Source organism: Eurytemora carolleeae, unplaced genomic scaffold, assembly GCF_000591075.1.
Source record: "Eurytemora carolleeae unplaced genomic scaffold, Eaff_2.0 scaffold94, whole genome shotgun sequence".
In the NCBI taxonomy this organism is placed as follows: Eukaryota; Metazoa; Arthropoda; class Copepoda; order Calanoida; family Temoridae; genus Eurytemora; species Eurytemora carolleeae.
Window position 1 is genome coordinate 227,699 of NW_019396036.1, and position 18,213 is coordinate 245,911.

An 18,213-nucleotide genomic window follows, 5' to 3' on the forward strand; every position below is an offset into this window, starting at 1 on the left:
CATAATAAGGAACTAAATTCTAAAAACAAATATTTCTAAGAAATTATGGAGGGGGGGGTGTGATTTTAAACAATAAAACATCCCTGGAAATATGTACAAGTACTATCAGCTGAGATTAAAATTTCCTATTCATTAACTGTTTTTTACTAAGATCAGATCAACATGATATCTTGCCGTAATCAATCCTGGCAATAATATCCTTGGCAGAGTTGATGAGAGCCTGGTTCTGGTTCGGATTCTTCTCCACCAGGCTCAACAGGGTGGAAACCATCTGATCCACGTTCCTCACGGAGAGAGGTTCAGTCATCCCTTAAAAATAAAAAGTTTTTTCATACTTTTTGACACTGTTTATCTATTCATCCAATCATTTATTTTCCCCAACTCAGTGAATAAAACCATCAACATATTTTTTATTAAACTTCAGGGAAATAAATTTTCAAGAAAAAATGTCCAAGAAAATATACACTCTTGTATTTCAAGAAATAATACCTGGGACCGTGACTCCCCTGAACCCCTGGAGAACCAGCTGCCTTACGGACTCCAGGTGCTGGTGAAGGCTGGCGTTACTCTGCCTCTGCTGCAGGGTTTCCATCTCCAGCTTGCTGATAGCGGCCTTCATGCTCTCAATATGCTTCTCCAGCACTGCATTCTGCTCTTCAAATTCAGTTGTCTGTTTACGCAGCTGACGCAGTTCATTCTCACGTCCCTGTTATAATTTGAGTTTTACGCAAATCTATTCTTATATTTACCGGTAACATCCATTCAACCGAGAACCCATTGGCACAACAAGCTATCAAAACTCAAGATCATAACTGTGCTTTTCTAAGAGGGACTGTTAGCGTAATTCTAAGCGACCCTCCATGCAAAGAAAGCAATGCCCGAGTCAAACTTTATAGTACCCTTTTATAACCCTGTATGGATTTGAACAGGACTTATACTTTTCAAAGATTATGTTACTCGCAAAAAGTTTTGAGAATTTTGTTGTTTCAAAATTTTTAATTACGCATTTAATCACGCTTACATTATAATGAATGAAGAAGTAGCACATGGACGCAATTACTACAAGACTAGCAAGTTTGATACTAATGCGATTTCTATAAATGTGTACTTTATAGTCAAAAATACAAGATATACTAGATATTTCGACATAGTGAAACAAAACCAGAAGAACTTATAATGTTTACACTGATAACTCAACTAAGTATGCACTAAAACAGGATATGTGAAACTAAATATGTTTAAACTTCTAAGCATTAATAAATAAAATCTGTCAAGTAGATGAGTATTTTAATTTTAAAAAGTTGTTTATAATCATCAACACTGAACACATAAAACTTATCTTGATCGTAAACTGAAGGAAAAAACTGGAAAATTTCGGAAATTCCTAAATTTTCACCTTGTTGTGCTCCAGGAACTCCTCCGTGAATATAGGAATATGAAATATTGATGAGTTTGGCGTGGATCCGGCAACCATTGGAGGGTCCTCGCCCTCACTCTCATCAAAACTAGATCGTTTAGAGCTCACCGGTGCACCACCTTTCTTCTTCTTCTTCGACGGAGCTGAAGCGCTGGATTCAGATGACCTCTGGGATTCTAAACAATATGAAAATTAAGGATTAGATGTTTCATTAGACTTTAATAATCAAAAATCAGGGTTGTACATTATCTCAAAAAATCATTCAATCCCCCCCTCCCCCTCCATTTTATTCCCCAGAAATTATTTATGACATAAAAAATGAAAAAACTTACTGTTTGATGGTGGGGGGTAATTCTTAATATTATATTTTTTTCCAAGAACTATACTTTCATAGTCACAGCTGACCACTTTTTTGTCCCAGTTTGGATTTCACTTGAAAAGTAAAAATACCACTTCAAGCCTTGAACAGGTACAGTACAGTACAGTACATAAAAACTTATTTGAAAACGGCGGGAAAATAAACTGTCCAAGAAAATGTAAAACCAGCTTATGCCATGGAAGTACACATGTTTTTATCAGAATTAAGACAACAACAAAATTAAACCTGATTTAGACTATTGTTTTTCATGTAGAAAAGTGACAGATTTATCTAATTTTAGAATTAAACTGGAAATGTTTGAAGTTTGTGATGTACATTGTACAATTACCTATATACTGTTTGTAGGCATCAGTTTGCTGATATTCAACTAGTTCACTTTCATATCTTAAGAAGAAAAAAACTCATCGCTTCAGCGTCAATAGAAACCATAAAACAGACAGATAAATTCAACATTTAATACTCTGATGTCTTTTTACATAAAGGAACTGATAACCATCCTCAAACTTTCAATTTTTTAGCTTTGTAACTAGATGTTGTAGACCTTATTAACTTATACTTTGAATAGAACCAGTTACTACTGAAACTGCCAATGTTTGATAAACTGGGTTACCCACAAATGATGAGACTATAAAGACGACCTGAAACCCATTAGAAATGATTATTCCAAGGTTTACTTCACTCTTGTGCCTTGAAAATATTCGTAAATGAATTATCTAATGATTTGACGAACAAAGAAACCAGTTTACGGTTGCAGAGAACCTCTTGAATATAGAAACAGACCGTTTGAATCCCGTACAGTCGTCTCTGAAGTCTCATCCTTTGTGGGTAACCCTGTATCTAAAATTAGCGACCAAAGGCAAGTAATCAATTTCTCAATTTCTCCGCCAAATTAAGAAATTTGATGATATTTATTTACCTATCCTTGTCCTTCTTGGCGAACTCGTTGTACTTGTTCTTCTCCTCCTCCGTCTGCCTACTCCACTCCGCAGCAAGTTTCTTACTCAGATCACTGAAACTTATCTCAGGGTTCTCCGCCCGTACGCTCTCTCTTCGCTCGTTTAAGAAGTGAACATAACCACTCAGGGGTTGTTTAGGAGCACCGATACCCTTTGGATATCGTCGCTTTCCTTTGGGCCAACCTCGATTTTTGGATTCAAGATCGATCGGAGCTTTCTTGGAACTCATTCTATTCTGAAATTATTTTCAAATATAGATATGATTAAAAACATTTTAGGTTTTAATTATTTAAGCTCGTCAGTCGATATATCAGGTATTGCTGTAAAATGTCGGTTAACTAAAGTAAAATGATCAATTTTTGCGGATTTTGGTTCTGTGTTGTTGAGACCTTATCTCCGCCAACGACAAGGATCTATAGTGCCTGCTCCTGCTCTTAGATCCATGAGGACGTGACGGGAGTTGTAAGGTTTCTCCACAACCTTCTCCTTCTCTCTCTCCAAGCAGGTTGACGGAGCAAACATGTTTGATAAACTCTCTTTACTGATACACGTGTACTGGTCCGTAGATACTTGAAGATTTAAAGATTTCTGAACCTGGTCCAGTAGTGCTCTGGACTCTATACCATGCTGAGGACTATCTAGTAGGTCCTCGGAGCTCAGGACAGATCTAGCGTCCTCGTATCGGCCTAGCTCCTTGAAAACTCTACCCTCCAAAAGCTGAAACTCAACCCGGAGCGGATGATCCACATCCTTAAACTGATCACAAACACTCAAGGCCTCAGTATAGCTCTGGTTTATGTAAAACCTCTTGGCGGTCAAAAACTGGGATTTTAAAACTCCATAAGGATTTGGAATACGCATACTTTCACAATATTCTCGAAGGGACTTAATAAGCTCTTCAAATTCATCATAAAGTCCATTTTCAAGAGCTGTTTCTGCCATATTCAGAACTATGTAGGACGCAATGGCTGCTTTCAATAACGGTTTGGATTTTTCAACATAATATTCCAGAGCGACGCAGTGATAAAAATCCTCCGCCGAGGAACAACGCGTAACCACCGCCGCCGTGGCGGAGCATATGTAGTTCCCGGCGGCAAAATTGCACAATGCGTCAATATACCGATTTTGTGGATTGATTGGATCTGTGTCGATGGAGTCGAGTTCAAGTTCATTGAACATCTGTAAGCAGGACGATCTACTGGAGGGAAACTCCAAAGGTCTGTTGTCCCACCTGGAGTAAGGATTTTGAATCTGTTCCAACTGGATAAACTGATATTTCGTCAAAGAAATCCATCTTCCCAGAGCGGCAATTTCACTGTTCACCGTCGCATTCCGCAACCTCTCAGAGTCCTGGACGCAGAAAGTATAAATCTTCGCTGCCGGAACTAGATATTCCAACTCTAGGTAACAGTAGGCCGCTAGTACCAACTCACGTAGATTAGGACTTGATATTTGAACTATCTGCTTTAAGGCCTTGATCCTCTCTTTCAAGTTGCTCAATGCATGTGCTCTACCACTGAAGAAGGCCGGGTAACCTGTAACCGTACCATCGGAGAATACTTGGTCCGCCTTCATACAAAAGGGTTCATTTTTCACATATCATTTTTCACATATCATACTTACAATAGCAAAATAAATTAGGCAAAAGGTCTTCGCACCCTTTTTCCAATCAACTTTTAATTGACTTGCAGTATACAAAAATACGTTGATTATTATGCAATTTAGGTTAAAGATATTTTCTGATTTCATATTTTTACCGAGAGAGAATATTCAGAACTTTTGGAGCTTATAAGCTTCAGCCATATGGATAATTTTTACGGAAAACATTAGAACCCTTCCCTTTTGATTGTTTCCTTTAGCTAGAAACTTGTATCCCTTCTCAACCAGTTTCATGTGTTCAAAGCTAAGCAATCGGTTCCTTGGACTCCATTGCACACATTCGACCTGTATTTAAAACTTATTCAGATTCATGTTATAATGACAACTAGCTGAAGGGCCCGGCGTTGCCCGCGGAACAAAAAAAATCGGTCGAGCCGTTTGGTCGGCTATTAAAAAAGTTCATAAATAAGAAAAGGTAATTTAGTTTAACAAAGCTGATATTTAACCTGTGGTATCGGCTCCATCCAACTGTATTTCAATCTCAACCATATTAACAGAAGTTGGACTCTAGACTTCACAATTCCATATCTTATAAGGAATATAATCTTGGACCAGGATACAGTATGATATATTCGTGAAGGCAGATACACTAGGGGCAAAACTGTGGAGACTAGGAACCAAACCAGCTCCATAAATCCGATCTCCTTCAACTCTAAGTTGTATCCGAGGAGCAAAGCAAGTTTTATTATCCACATCTTAAGATAGTTTAACACTAAGGAGAAGGGGTTTGAAGATAACTCATCTTTATTCTGTTTTATTAAACCTGGAGGCGCCAACTTCTCAGGATCAAGTTTTTTCTTCTGTTTCTTTTTTCTCTTGTTTGACTTAAACCTAGGATTGAGAAAGAATGAGGGTTGTTCAGATCTATGGTTATTTACAATGGAGGTTGGGTCTAGTTTAGAGGTATTCATTTCAACCTTCTTCAGCCCTTTTCTTCTCCTAGTCATGGAACCAGGCTGGATACCTAGTTCAGATTCAACCACTGATCCTGCTTTAGATATATCGGAGACTGGTGGATTAGTATTTTCAGTTAGTTCAATCTTCTCAGACCGGAAACATAATTTCTCACCAAGAGAAACCCCATTTACTGCTAATATCTCAAATTTTTTAAAACTATGGCTTTCAAGAACACTCTTGAAACCTACAGTTCTTTTGGTATCATCAGAACTCTTAGAAAGATTAGAACTCTTCGTATAATATGAACTGGTCGTAATAACGGGACTCTTGGTATCTTTAGACCTCTTGGTATCTTCAGAACTCTTCGTATCTTTAGAACTCTTGGTACCACTGAAACTGGTGAAATTTTTAGAACTGTTGGGATCTTCCGAACTTTTGATATCTTCAGAACTCTTCATATCTTCAGAACTATTGATATCTTCAGAACTCTTGATATCTTCAGAACTCTTGATACCTTCAGAACTCTTGATATCTTCAGAACTATTGATATCTTCAGAACTCTTGATATCTTCAGAACTCCTGATATCTTCAGAACTCTTGATATCTTCAGAACTCTTGATATCTTCAGAACTCTTGATATCTTCAGAACTCTTGATATCTTCAGAACTATTGATATCTTCAAAACAATTGGGATGTACAGTAATCTTGGTATCTTCGAAACTCTTGGTATTAACGGAACTCTTGATATCTTCAGAACTCTTGGTATTAACGGAACTCTTGATATCTTCAGAACTCTTGGTATTAACGGATGTCTGGATATATTCAGACCAATTGAGATATACAGCATTCTCATGATCTCTATAAATCTTCGTATTTCCAAAACCCTTGGTATCTTTAGTATCATCGTTAGCGTTGAGCAGGACTTTCTCCGACTCAACTAGATCTGAACTATTTTTTGCTCCCAGTTGTTTAACAAGTACTTTTAGCTCCTTCTCCCCAGCATTCTCCATGTTCTTCTTTTTTTCCTCGTCCAGACTTTTTATCTGTTCCACGAAGTTAGTCTTCATAGCATTTCCATCCTTGACTTTATTTTTTCCTTTAATTTTCTTTTTCTCTTTACCTTTCTTTCCTTCCTTGACTTTCTTTTCCTTCTTGCTTTCCTTTGCCTCCTTGCTTTCCTTTGTCTCCTTGCTTTCCTTTGCCTCCTTGCTTTCCTTTGCATCCTTGCTTTCCTTTTCCTCCTTGCTTTCCTTTTCCTTCTTGCTTTCCTTTTCCTCCTTGCTTTCCTTTTCCAACTTGCTTTCCTTTTCCGCTTTGACTTTCCCCTCCTCTCGAACTTTCTTGTCTTTTTCGACTTTCATTTGCTCAGTAAGTTTCTTTTCCACTGTGGCATTTTTCTCTTCGTTATCCCGCTTCTCCTGTTCCCGTATATCCGTCAAGCCTCCTTTGTTCTCCATGTCCTCTTTGTTCTCCTTGTTGTTCTTTCTGTTCTTGCTGTTCTTGCTGTTCTTGTTCTTGCTGTTCTTGTTGTTCTTGTCCTCCCTGTGTTCCCTGGTTTCCTCTGGAACAGGGAGATTAGAAGCCTCGGTTTCTCTGCACTCTGAACAAACCACAGGGTTCTCCTCAACTGAACAACAAGATTTTAAGTTTATTAAAAAAAATTTTTACGATTTTCCTCTTAAAAAAATTACACGAGTTTGGTTGGAAGTCAAATCCAGGGAAAAACTCTTCCAATTTACAAAGGTACTTTTTAAACCTTTGTCTGATCAAAGGATGGAATAAGCGATTTGTGTTTTTCTAGCTGAAAATATAGTTTTCAATTGAGCTTCTTTAAAGTTACATGCGTAATTATATCGCAAAGCAAGACATTGAGGAGGGAAATTGTCAGAATTTAACACTTAATTAGACTTAGGTGTGCTTATCATCATTATCACATGAAATGACGTTTACAGAGATCAGATTTAATGAATAGTGAGAACCTCTGTTGAAGAGAAGTGATTCAACTAAGTCTAAGAAATTCAGGTGAAGTTAAGAAAAAGTGATTTAACTAGGTCTTGCTATTCATTAAATCTTGTCCCAGTTCCTTTAAATACAATTCCTTTATTAACTATAAAGGTTTACCTGAGAGGAATGAAGAAGAGCAGAGTTTACATGAGGTGAGAACTAATGAACAAGATGGAATATTTTCATATTCTCCTCCACACTTCCTACTCTGCTCAATATCAGAATCAGAGCTGTAGAACAATTCATCGTCTACCAAATATTAAAAATAATGTATATTTCAAACTAGGTTACAAATTAAATCTTTTTGTTGAGGAACTCGTTAGATCCACGAGAATGTTCTTTACTAGGTTTGAACAGTGGAATGTCTTTTATCTAGAAACCAAGCAAAGCTGGGTTCCCAAGCCAGTAGTATTACATATTTACAATTACAGACGCTAGTTTGCAGACTCGAAAAGTCTTCAGACTTTATCTTTACATCCAGATTATCCTATCTATCCACCAGTTAAACTATGTACCTGGAGAAGGAATACTGAACCGGAATTTATCTGAGAGGTTGTCGTTAGAAGATGAAACACGCCATTTACTAAAATATAAACGATTCAATCGAAATTTTAATTACAGCATCACAAAAAAGGATTAGTATTTTATTTAAAAACCTAACCACAATTTACAAATAGGTTTTGGAACATATTAATTTCTAAATGAATACATAAAAAATAGATTTTAAAACCTGCGCCCTCTTAAATCTGTTAACCGCTTTTACCTAAAATTATTCTCCGCCCAGATTACAAAATTATCCGCCGGTTTCATCTCCGCCAAACCTTGATTGTCCGTAGCTACTTCCTCTCCGCCGTTCTCCGCCTCCAGGTTTACAGTGGAATAATTTGTGTTGAGTCTGAACCTAGCTCCGGTGTTATGAATATATCTACAGTTGGAACCCTTGAAACAATCACCGTTGGAGAAGAAAGAACAGACTTTGCTCGGCAGTTCTAAAATAATAGAATAATAATCAAATATTAATAATAATTATAATAGATATATCTGAAAGGTTACCCCCCGACCCGACAAGAACATCCCCATTTTGAATAAGGACAAACTTCTTTGTTAAGGTTTCTTTCAGGTTCATTTTCCTTCTTGTTGTGGTTCTCTTCACATATTTCAAACATTGTGGTTCTCTTCACATATTTCAAATACTGTTTATATATTTCTCTTCACATATTTCAAATATTGTGGTTCTCTTCACATATTTCAAATATTTCAAATAACTTTTAAAAATTTTACTATTTTCTTTGTTTACCAAGATCGAGAAAGACTAAAGATCATATCTATTTTCAACAAATAATTTTGGAGCTCAAAACTATCACCTTCTTGAACTCTTTTTGAAGCTCAATCCACAAAAGTTCTATTTATAATTATACACCCCTCTACTGACACCTGGGAAAACTTAATTTTATGAATCTACAAACTTCTGTAACCTGGAGTCGTTAAATGTGTATCCCTGCAGTTATCTCCGTATCTACATCTACCGGAGCGGTAGAATCTACAGATCTCCGTTGTCTCCGGAGTACATCTGTCCTCCGTCTTCGCAGTACATCTGTCCTCCGTCTCTGTAGTACATCTGTCCTCTGTCTCCGTAGTACATCTGTCCTCCGTCTCCGCAGTACATCTGTCCTCCGTCTCCGCAGTACATCTGTCCTCTGTCTCCGGAGTACATCTGTCCTCCGTCTCCGCAGTACATCTGTCCTCCGTTTCCATAGTATATCTATCATCCACCCCCATCCTTGCACTCTATAAAATATATTTATAAAATAATGGTTTAATTCCTATATTATAATTGTGTGCACTGTACGGAAGTAACAAATTAACAGTGGAATGTTTGTCACCTTTGTTCTTTCTTTTGATAAAGAAATGCTGTTAAGCGTTTTGCGCAACTTATAATTATATTAACTGATATATGTCTAGATTATTTAGGAGACATTTCAAAAAAAGTAGTAAAAAAAATATAGATTCTGCGGGACATTTTTAAAAGAAATAATAAAAAGGACTTTTTTCTATATTGTAGATGCAGAAAAATTTAAGTTCAATGGACAAAATCGTAAAAATATGAAATATGTGAACCTCGTTCATCTCGTTCCTCTCTCTGTCCATCAGGATTATCAATCAAGGCTGGAGCGCATTTTTTTCTAAAACAAATACAAATATAGAGTTAAAAGAACATATAATAAAATCACAGTTTTAAAAATGCCACTTGGATTATTAAATCATGAAAAATGGCATTTCGTCTAGGTTCTGAGGATCGTTTAAATAACAACCTAGGAAACGAAGTTTAACGAAACAATAGAATGGTTTAATAAATGAAAATAAATTTAAAACATAACAGTGTCTGACAACAAACGAACATGTATAAAAAAAGTTGACCATGAAGCAATTAATCATGTGGATGGTATCAATCATCAACCAGTTTTCTTACAATAAATTAAAAAATTTCTAAAATGATGAAAATTTTCATGCAACGGTTATCACCGGAAAAATCTTTGGCGATATTATTTAAAACTTAAGAACAGAATGTATTCCAACCCAACATTGCTTCAAATCAATACTCAGCACGATTTATAAAAAAATCGAATAAATATGCAAATATTATTTTAATAAGAATGACTTTCTAAAAATATTAACTACAGTTTATAAATCACAGTTTTCGAGCAAAATTATCTTTAATAAATATTTTTCTATTCAACAGTTTAAGATTTAATTACAGTCGGACATATAAAATCCACGAAAAAGAAGACAGTTAGACTACGTTATGATTTTAAATAGCTCAATGAACATGAAACACGGGTATTTTGCACTTAACAAAGACCAATTTAACTTAACAATTTCAAGCTACAAATAAACCTTTTTGCTTCATAACGACTTCAAATGCACTAAAAAATTGCTTGAATATCGTCTTTCTACTCCGGTTCTACGGGTCCCACCATATCTGATACAAAAACGAATACGGAATCTGAGACTTATGATAGTTCCTGGTATTATCTCATCTTATCACATCTACATGGCGTCAAAATGAAATCTGTTGCTCTCCTGTAGTTTCGCATGATGATCCTGCCTCCTCTCTCTGATATGAAGGATGAGAATGAGAAGAGCGGTGAAAGCACAGGTTCCGATCATAGATAGTCCAGTGATGACAATACTTTTACTCGGGAATATAGATATCTTGGCCTGCCACTGCTCCGGCTTATTCCGCGGGTACGGGATGATGTAGAGCTGAGAGTTGGGGATAATCTGGGGCCAGGAGTGCGTCATAGCTGATATATTAACCCAGAGATAATCTACAAAGTTCGGAGCTAAACCCAACCCGAATATAGTGTACGGGGTTTGAAGGGAGAAGTAGGCTGACTGTGGGAGCTGGGCAGCGACGGACTGGAAGTAATCAAAGGTTTCAGGACCTACTCGTTGGGATCGGTAGGACACAATCTGACCTCCACTGTTGGTACCGTAGGGAACATATTTCGAGGATTTATTGCGGCAATTGTGCAGGCATGCTCCGGACAGAACTACAACCTACATACAGCAAACAATTAAGGATGGCTACAGATACAATTTTTAAAAAATTGGGAGAGTTAATTTCAAATCTGATTGTAAAAACGATGAGATAATTTGATGAAGATGGTTGAATGTCCTTTTTATCATTGTTCATTAGTTTACCTTGACAAAGTAAGCATCGCTATCCTGTGACGTGTTAGTGTAAGCAGCAAGTTTAAACCCGTTCTCATGGTTCCCCGATACAGCGAGTACATCAGGCCGGCCATCCTCAAACAGATCAAAGAAAGTTGACATCACGGTGTTTCCAGTTCCTGGATAATTTCAGAGTTTACAATTTATGAATACGGTTTAATTTGACCCGAGTCAGCTCGATCTGAGAACTGGTTCAATCTCAAAAGTGCACCAATATAAAAAAAAAAACTCAACGCTTCATTAATTTTTTAAGATATGGATTGGATGGATTCTTGTAAGGTGTTCTTTAACCAATGTAATTGCTCGACTTGAAGTAGCTGAACTACCTTTACCTTTCAACCACTTCGCACTTACCATCTCTGTAAGAAGTTCTTTAGCAGGAAAATATAATTGGTAATTAAAGAAATTGATTCAATATATGTAAAATCGTCTATTTTTTTTAACTTAATTTCAGACAAAAAATCTTTTCCGATTCATGTTTATAGACCACTAGTCCTAAATAAATTTGTGATTAGTGTCATTTTTTTTATTTAATCTGTTTGATTTTGATAAAATAGATGTTTGAAAGAGACTTTAGTTAAAGAGACATGGATGGAAAATGTTTTATGGGGGGGGGGCTAACTGAAAAATACTACACCTTCAGTAAACGCTGGTCTAAGTTGGAACTCTCTCCAGAAGGGTTGACACGTCGAGAATGCTCCGCATGGTACATTCATCAGCAGATGAGTCTCTGGTTGAGAGCTTGTGTTCTGTAGAGGCATCAGGAGATCAGGAAACCCGTCTAGATCAACATCTCCAACCCGTGGAGCCATCAGTTGGAGCAGGTTGGATTTAGATCCGGGAGGAAAGAAGTGCAGAGAACCTAAATCCATAGACATGGGGAACCAGATCCAACCTGTGGCTGTCCACAGCTCCGAAAGCGGGATCAGAAACATGTTGGAGCTCTTACAGAACGTATCGAAACAGATGGGAATGATAAGATCCAAGGTTCCGCTGAGATCAAAGTCAGCAATCACGGCCTGGCCGACACATTCATCCACGGTACAGGATCCAGATGTAACCTCGTTGGGCCAGGGAACATGACCCTGATATTCAAAGTTCTCTTCCAACCCTATTCCAACTCTTCGGTACATCTCTAGCCCGGACAAGGTTGTAAGAAGAAGATCTGCAAATCCATCCTCGTTCATATCAAGGTGAGCGTTTGAGTGTGTGGCCTTGAGTTGATCGTTTCTTGGAGATTTCAAAGTCAAAACCGAATAAGTATCCGTCCTGTTCTCGGAGAATATGTAAACAGTTCTGTTCCCATCCTCTGTGACGAGGAGTAGGTCGGAGATGTAATCAAAGTTGTAATCAAAGACTAGAGGTTCCTGAAGCAGAGGGATTGTATGAACCCAGGCAGGATCCTGGTCTTCCTGACAGAGGAGCTGATGAATAGTATCTGTATGATATCCCCAAAGAATGGATCCCTCCAGCTTCCCTCCGATCTTGGAGGTTATAAAAATATCCATTCCTCCGTCACCGTCGAAATCCCCGGGAACTGCACTAGTTAGGGATCCCTAAAAAATGCACTGGTTAAGGATCCCTAAAAAACTTGAAGTAAGGTTTTTTCGTCCCGGATTAGTACTCAGGGTTGGCTTAATACCCATAGTTAGTTTATCCAGAGGCCGAATTTACAGAATTTGAGCCGCGGCTTAATTATGGTTGGTTTCACTAAAATTGTATCAAATGTTTCAAGATTTAAGCCAGCGCTCAATTTAAAGCGGGTTTTGGCGGATATAAGCCGCTACTCAAATTCTTTAAATTCGGCCTCTGGTTTTTCGGACCAAGGTAAGTTTACACTGAGAAAGTTTAGATTCTGATGCAAACTGGGTTTTCCAAGCTAATGAGCAATATTCTGTTTGATTAATACATTGTATCGTTAATATGAACCCATTACTTCCAATGGCGGTCTCGGGACTCAACGTTGGGGATCTACCACGATCTTTTCTTTAATTTGAATTTGATGATTTTTTCAATTTTTTTTTAATTTCAAATACAAAAACCTACCTTGAGAAAGTTGCATTGTAGGTTTTCATCTCTAGTTCCCCAATGGAACAGAGGATTAGAACTGCTAGCCGAGGTAACAACCTTCTGCTCATTTGCCAATAGCAGGCGCAGGCTTAGAATGTCGTCGTTGGGATTACTCTTGAGAACAATCATGTCGGTCAACTTATCACCGTTGAAATCTCCAAATGATGCTGGAATGACACCACTGTTGTTACCAAATACCTAAACATGGAATTCAAGACTTGTTTGAAGTCTAATAAACAAAGCCTAATCTAATTTTGCATTGGTTAGTTTACGTAAATGGATCCACAATGCTCTCACACCAAAAGTTGTCATTTTGTCAATTACTCCATATCATATTAGATTATCTCCAATCGTTAACACCAAAATACGCACATAATACTCGAAAAATCTAGTATTTTCTGAAAAAAAGTTGTATTAGCCTTATTAAATTTTTCAAAGTGATTCATTCTTCTTAAATTTTCTGATTTGTCGCCCAAATTGTAATTTATAGTTTAGACCAATTGGCGCGGTCTAATTTAATGTAGCTCTCTGAATCTCTTTAGATACTCTTCCGTCATGCAAGAAATAGTTTCGGATCCAAAAGAAAATAATTTTTTTTGACTGCATTGCAAAATTAATGTAACGCATATTCGTTCATATTAGGAAAATTTCGGAATCAGACTGCAATTGATTTGATTGCAATTGGCTTGATACTGCAATCGCTGACAGCAATTAATTTGATTGCAACCAAGTTTGATTGGAAATGAAAGTGTTCTCGAGTAGTCAACAAATTCATTAAATAATACATCAATTTATCTTTTTTTTAATTTTTGTGTCAACTTTATTAATTACCTTTCCCGTGATATCTGATAATTCATAACCGTACATCCCAACAGCACCAAACAGTAGCAGCAGTGAGTACAGTACATACATCATTCTCTCTGTAAAAGGGTTTAAAATTCATAATTTATCACAGACAAAAATATTTTTAAAAAAACATTAATTATTTACAAAATTGTTTCAAAAAAAATAAGCTCTTATGATGTTTTTAAGAAAACTGAGAATATATAAATTAAAAACATTTTAAAAAATAAATACATTAAGTGGCATTAAGAATATTGACTACTGTCAACTAGTATTACATTAAACAATTCTTAGCAAACATTGCAGGGATAAATAAAAAAAAATCATCTATAAAATATTACAATTCTTAAAATTAATTCATCAGAACAATACTTGTTAAAACCCCCAAACCCTGCTTGATTCAATTCTTTCCAGTTAATTCAAACTAGAATTGTTTTACATAAAAATTAACATTTAACAAGAGCATATATATACTATATATATATATACGATAATTTTACAAGATTACTATTAATAAAAGGGGATATAGAAGAGGGGAAAGGGTTTTGGGGAATAATGAATACATCTTGTCTTCAAAGTACACATATACGTGTACATAAATGTCTTTAAAGTACACATGAACGTGTACATAATTGTTTTCTAACATGCCAGTTAAAAAAAAACTACAAATAATTTTTTTGCAATTCATCGAAGGATACTCCTTAGGGGTACATTCTTATCATTCAAACATTTGAGACAACAAAATTAATTACATTTTTATGAAGACATGAAGCAAGGGTTAGATTTAACAATTAAAAACTATATGAAACCATTAAGAAATTAGTATTTTCTTTGAAAAACTTTAAAACCCAGTGGCAGTTAAGATTTTATGTTTATGATTTTATAATACAGAATACCGCACTTAAATTTGATGAGATTGCAAACGTATAAAGCTAAAATTACAAATAACAATTAGTTAAATTCTACTGAAAAGTGGCGGTAAACCTGTTTTATCCAAAGCGGAAAACTTTAGAATGAGATATCCTTAATCCCGATCGCTTAATCTGAGTATCCAATGTATACACTTCTGATTTTCTTCTTAATTCTTCTTTTGATTACGCCTACTGTATGCAATTTACGTTTGATAACAATTACAGATACGATGCTATATCGATTGGACTCATATCCGATTGAACTAAAGTTAGCTGTTCACAAGCCGGCTTTTAGAGCATTTGAACAAATATAAATTTAATCATGCTTAAATAATTTATTATTGTGAACTTTAATAATTTTGAACGTTAATTTTAATAAACATTTAAGACAAAACTTACGTTCGTTCAACCGATCATTAGTTTAATTTAAATGACACCATCAACACCAGAATTGCGCTAAAATTAAAAAGCGGGTTTTCAAAAGTTAAAGAGCGTATTATGCATTAACCTACTCTCTAGTTTAGTAAATCCAGGAGATTAAGCATTGATCTCGATATCCACCATTCTAAAGTTTTCAGCTCAGGAAGTATTGAAAAATTTGTATCTCTACAAAAACAAGAACTATGAAAACAATGCAATCATAACAATCCCAATCCTCCTGGATAGGACTACTCTAGACCTAGAGTCAAGTTTATCCCCTGAACCAGGAGTAGGATAGGACTACTCTAGACCTAGGGTTCAGTTTATCCCCTGAACCAGAAGTAGGATAGGACTACTCTAGACCTAGGGTTCAGTTTATCCCCTGAACCAGGAGTAGGATAGGACTACTCTAGACCAAGAGCCCAGTTTATCCCCTGAACCAGGAGTAGGATAACCGGCTGCCAACAAACCAACCAACGAACCCAGTCCAGAAGCTGACCATACATCATGTGAGGTTTCTCCCATGGAGTTGGAAACATTCTCTAAACACACAAAAGGTAATGTTATGCAAAGGAAGTATTTATAAATATTGTTTTCTTAAACTGTGTAAAAGTTGTAAAATGTAAATAACTCTGATGTTACCTTTAAATCCACCTTCTCGTGACACCAAGGACAGGTTTCCTTCTTCCCTACTATACACCAACCCCTGATACAGAACTCATGGAACTCATGGCTACAGGAGAGACGGAACGTGTTCTCAATAACCCCCTCCTCTCCTACAGGGACCAGGAGCTTGTTCCCGCACACTGCACAAGTATCAGACTCCAGGGTTCGCTCAGGAATACCTTCAACCTTGTAGTATCCTAAAACAGGAATGAAAAATTTAAAAGAGTTTAAAAATATTTACAGGGAGGTGAAACTTATTATTCCCCTTTTATCCATCATATATTTACGTATCCGAACCCGGATTATTTTCTATACAAGACAAAGAGGCAAATATGTTTATTTTACTTTTCTTACAAACTTACTTCATTATTACTTAATCTCATTTGCTGTAGATTAGCTGTATTGATTTTATTCATATGATTGTTTTCGAACCATTAAATAATAATAATAATAATTTTCATTATTTAATCCCACGTCTCAGTCACATATAGTTAAATCAAAATAGGAAGGAAAAAAGTTGGGTTTTCATTCATATTTGTGGCGGATCAGTATTTAAACTAAAAGAACACATAGGACTAGTGTTACCTATGTTTGCTGCCATCTTCTCCGAGCATATCTCGGCAAAGTCCCGCGCCATTACTCCGTAGTAGAGAGCGTAGAACATGCACATGAGTCCTGCATCCATCCAGGTCGAAGGTTTAGCTCCGAATATGAAGTTGAACCCCAAGAAGGTTGCCATCATGGTAAAGTATCCGAATATACCGGTACAGTAGCTGATCTTGTAGATCAACAGGAACCATTTGTAAACAAGGCGAGGGGTTGTTCCCTAGATAAAACATGATTAAAATATTCTACAATGTACACTTCAAAAACTCTTATGTTTGATTTACTTTTTCTGTAATTGTTTTCATTATTTACATGTTAAAATAGAAGAAGTCAAATTGAAGTTTGATAAACGGACATTCTGGACTGATTTTTTAAATAAAGATTTTTTTTCTTTCTTTATTTCAAGGATCTGAAATAAAACACAAAAGTAAATATAGGGTTATAATTATGTAAACCGTCTAAATCGACGAAAATGTGTTCTACCTCGATAGGTTTTTCTAGAGACTTCTTAGTGATGAAGGAAGTAACAACGGAGAAAATGAACCAGATCAGAGGAAACCTGTACCATTGGTTTCTTAAACACAGCCCTACAGGGATTACCCACATTCCTAAATATATATTATATATAATAAAACAAGACATTGGTATATATATATGTTGCATATAGCCGGCCAAATGGCTGGACTGATTGGGCTGAAATTTGTTGTGGACACTCAGGGGTGGCCGGGGGGTGTTATAGGCTTTAAAAAATCAAAATTTGTAAAGAACATTTTTTTCACGGGCAATGCCGGGCCCTTCAGCTAGTTATATATAAGACGAGTATTCTTCTTCTTCAAACTTTTATTGACGAGAAATAGACAGTTACGGTATTATGAATAAATGTTTTAAACATTCAAAAATATATATGGAAATGCACGAATGTTAGAATTTATGTTTCAATTTGCTTATTGCAATTTAGTCTCTATATAAAGATTTACGAGATTAAAACCAAAAATAGCCTTGTTCTTACAAATATAAGCTGAAGACTTTTAGACATATAGATACTGTAGCAATTGAAAAATACAAAAATACAGTTAAAAAAAAAAAAAATTGTGTTCTGGAACTATTATTGAATTGTACAATAATCATCTTGGCAATTTAATTTCTTTCATTGAATATTGACCGATTAATTTTATACAAAAAGAAACATAAAAGTTACTGCGAAATCTTAAATGACTTAACGCCATAATTAAGAATAGAATTAGAAGATATATCTCAAGACTATCGTCATGAATCTTGGAATATCTTGAGAAGTAAAAATTACCTGGATATGAAAATATAGTTTAAGAGAAGATCTTTGATATAAGTCTTATTGGATTAAAGACAGATCGAGACTTATAAGACTTCTTTGACTTATTAAAATTAGCTCGAAGCAGTGGGAATAGAATATTTGATAACGATTAAGAATACACCAGTGGAATGTTTCTAAATAGAATTAATCGTAATCGACGTAACTAAAATATAACGGAGTCTCCATATAGGGGTGCCCGAAATGGCAGAAATATTGGTATATTCCTAGAGAACGATTATTGGACCCCCCCCTCCTATCAATTTTGTACATTTACTTTTTTATAATTGAGGGTTAGTTTAAGACAATTTCTGGGCCGAGCG

General features: G+C 36.0%; 4 protein-coding genes across 10 annotated transcripts in view; all 4 read right to left on the bottom strand.

Annotated features, from left to right (window-relative positions):
* Nucleotides 1-5: 5 nt before the first annotated feature.
* LOC111698948 (high mobility group protein 20A) lies at nucleotides 6-2,995 on the bottom strand. Its single transcript, XM_023469440.1, has 5 exons — nucleotides 2,713-2,995; nucleotides 2,125-2,180; nucleotides 1,397-1,593; nucleotides 490-706; nucleotides 6-309 (listed from the first exon to the last, which is right to left on the bottom strand). The coding sequence occupies exons 1-5, from the start codon at nucleotides 2,979-2,981 to the stop codon at nucleotides 158-160; spliced, it is 891 nt and encodes a 296-aa protein (XP_023325208.1). The 5' UTR covers nucleotides 2,982-2,995; the 3' UTR covers nucleotides 6-157.
* On the bottom strand, nucleotides 2,986-9,502 carry LOC111698906 (uncharacterized). Of its 3 annotated transcripts, XM_023469397.1 has the most exons (9): nucleotides 9,431-9,502; nucleotides 8,788-9,100; nucleotides 8,076-8,301; nucleotides 7,828-7,895; nucleotides 7,430-7,561; nucleotides 6,093-6,935; nucleotides 4,858-6,056; nucleotides 4,592-4,702; nucleotides 2,986-4,321 (listed from the first exon to the last, which is right to left on the bottom strand). In XM_023469397.1, exons 1-9 carry the CDS (start codon nucleotides 9,458-9,460, stop codon nucleotides 3,143-3,145), a joined length of 4,101 nt encoding a protein of 1,366 aa, XP_023325165.1. In that variant the 5' UTR covers nucleotides 9,461-9,502; the 3' UTR covers nucleotides 2,986-3,142. The 3 variants fall into 3 exon arrangements, with proteins under 3 accessions (XP_023325165.1, XP_023325157.1, XP_023325148.1); XM_023469389.1 differs by having other exon boundaries at nucleotides 4,592-4,696; nucleotides 4,858-6,935; XM_023469380.1 differs by having other exon boundaries at nucleotides 4,858-6,935.
* Nucleotides 9,503-9,514: 12 nt separating this feature from the next.
* LOC111698928 (T-cell immunomodulatory protein) lies at nucleotides 9,515-14,040 on the bottom strand. Its single transcript, XM_023469408.1, has 5 exons — nucleotides 13,949-14,040; nucleotides 13,094-13,315; nucleotides 11,685-12,603; nucleotides 11,018-11,166; nucleotides 9,515-10,873 (listed from the first exon to the last, which is right to left on the bottom strand). Exons 1-5 carry the CDS (start codon nucleotides 14,030-14,032, stop codon nucleotides 10,361-10,363), a joined length of 1,887 nt encoding a protein of 628 aa, XP_023325176.1. The 5' UTR covers nucleotides 14,033-14,040; the 3' UTR covers nucleotides 9,515-10,360.
* A 601-nt stretch (nucleotides 14,041-14,641) lies between these two features.
* Nucleotides 14,642-18,213, bottom strand: part of LOC111698954 (RING finger protein 121) — a 4,314-nt gene continuing 742 nt past the window's right edge. The window contains exons 3-7 of one of the 5 annotated variants that reach the window (XR_002764653.1): nucleotides 17,047-17,171; nucleotides 16,543-16,783; nucleotides 15,934-16,154; nucleotides 15,433-15,833; nucleotides 14,642-14,944 (exon numbers count right to left, since the gene is read on the bottom strand). Coding sequence is in view for 1 of the 5 variants with exons in the window: in XM_023469454.1 (XP_023325222.1) it covers nucleotides 15,696-15,833; nucleotides 15,934-16,154; nucleotides 16,543-16,783; nucleotides 17,047-17,171 (725 nt within the window). In the remaining 4 variants the exon portion in view is untranslated. Of the gene's footprint in view, nucleotides 14,967-15,244; nucleotides 15,834-15,933; nucleotides 16,155-16,542; nucleotides 16,784-17,046; nucleotides 17,172-18,213 lie in introns of those variants that run through there. The other 4 variants (XR_002764651.1, XR_002764652.1, XR_002764649.1 and 1 more) reach the window with 4 other exon arrangements.

Coding starts and splice junctions, on each gene's coding strand:
- LOC111698906 (XM_023469380.1), bottom strand. CDS start 9,460: ATGGACAGAGAGAGGAACGAGATGAACGAG. Junction 9,101..9,430: donor AGAGGAACGAGATGAACGAG/GTTCACATATTT, acceptor TATATTTTATAG/AGTGCAAGGATGGGGGTGGA. Junction 6,936..7,429: donor CTCTTCTTCATTCCTCTCAG/GTAAACCTTTAT, acceptor CTTGTTGTTCAG/TTGAGGAGAACCCTGTGGTT.
- LOC111698948 (XM_023469440.1), bottom strand. CDS start 2,981: ATGAGTTCCAAGAAAGCTCCGATCGATCTTGAATCCAAAAATCGAGGT. Junction 2,181..2,712: donor GCCAAGAAGGACAAGGATAG/GTAAATAAATAT, acceptor TTTCTTCTTAAG/ATATGAAAGTGAACTAGTTG. Junction 1,594..2,124: donor TGCCTACAAACAGTATATAG/GTAATTGTACAA, acceptor CATATTGTTTAG/AATCCCAGAGGTCATCTGAA.
- LOC111698928 (XM_023469408.1), bottom strand. CDS start 14,032: ATGATGTATGTACTGTACTCACTGCTGCTACTGTTTGGTGCTGTTGGG. Junction 11,167..11,684: donor TAGACCAGCGTTTACTGAAG/GTGTAGTATTTT, acceptor GAAATTATCCAG/GAACTGGAAACACCGTGATG. Junction 10,874..11,017: donor GCGATGCTTACTTTGTCAAG/GTAAACTAATGA, acceptor TGCTGTATGTAG/GTTGTAGTTCTGTCCGGAGC.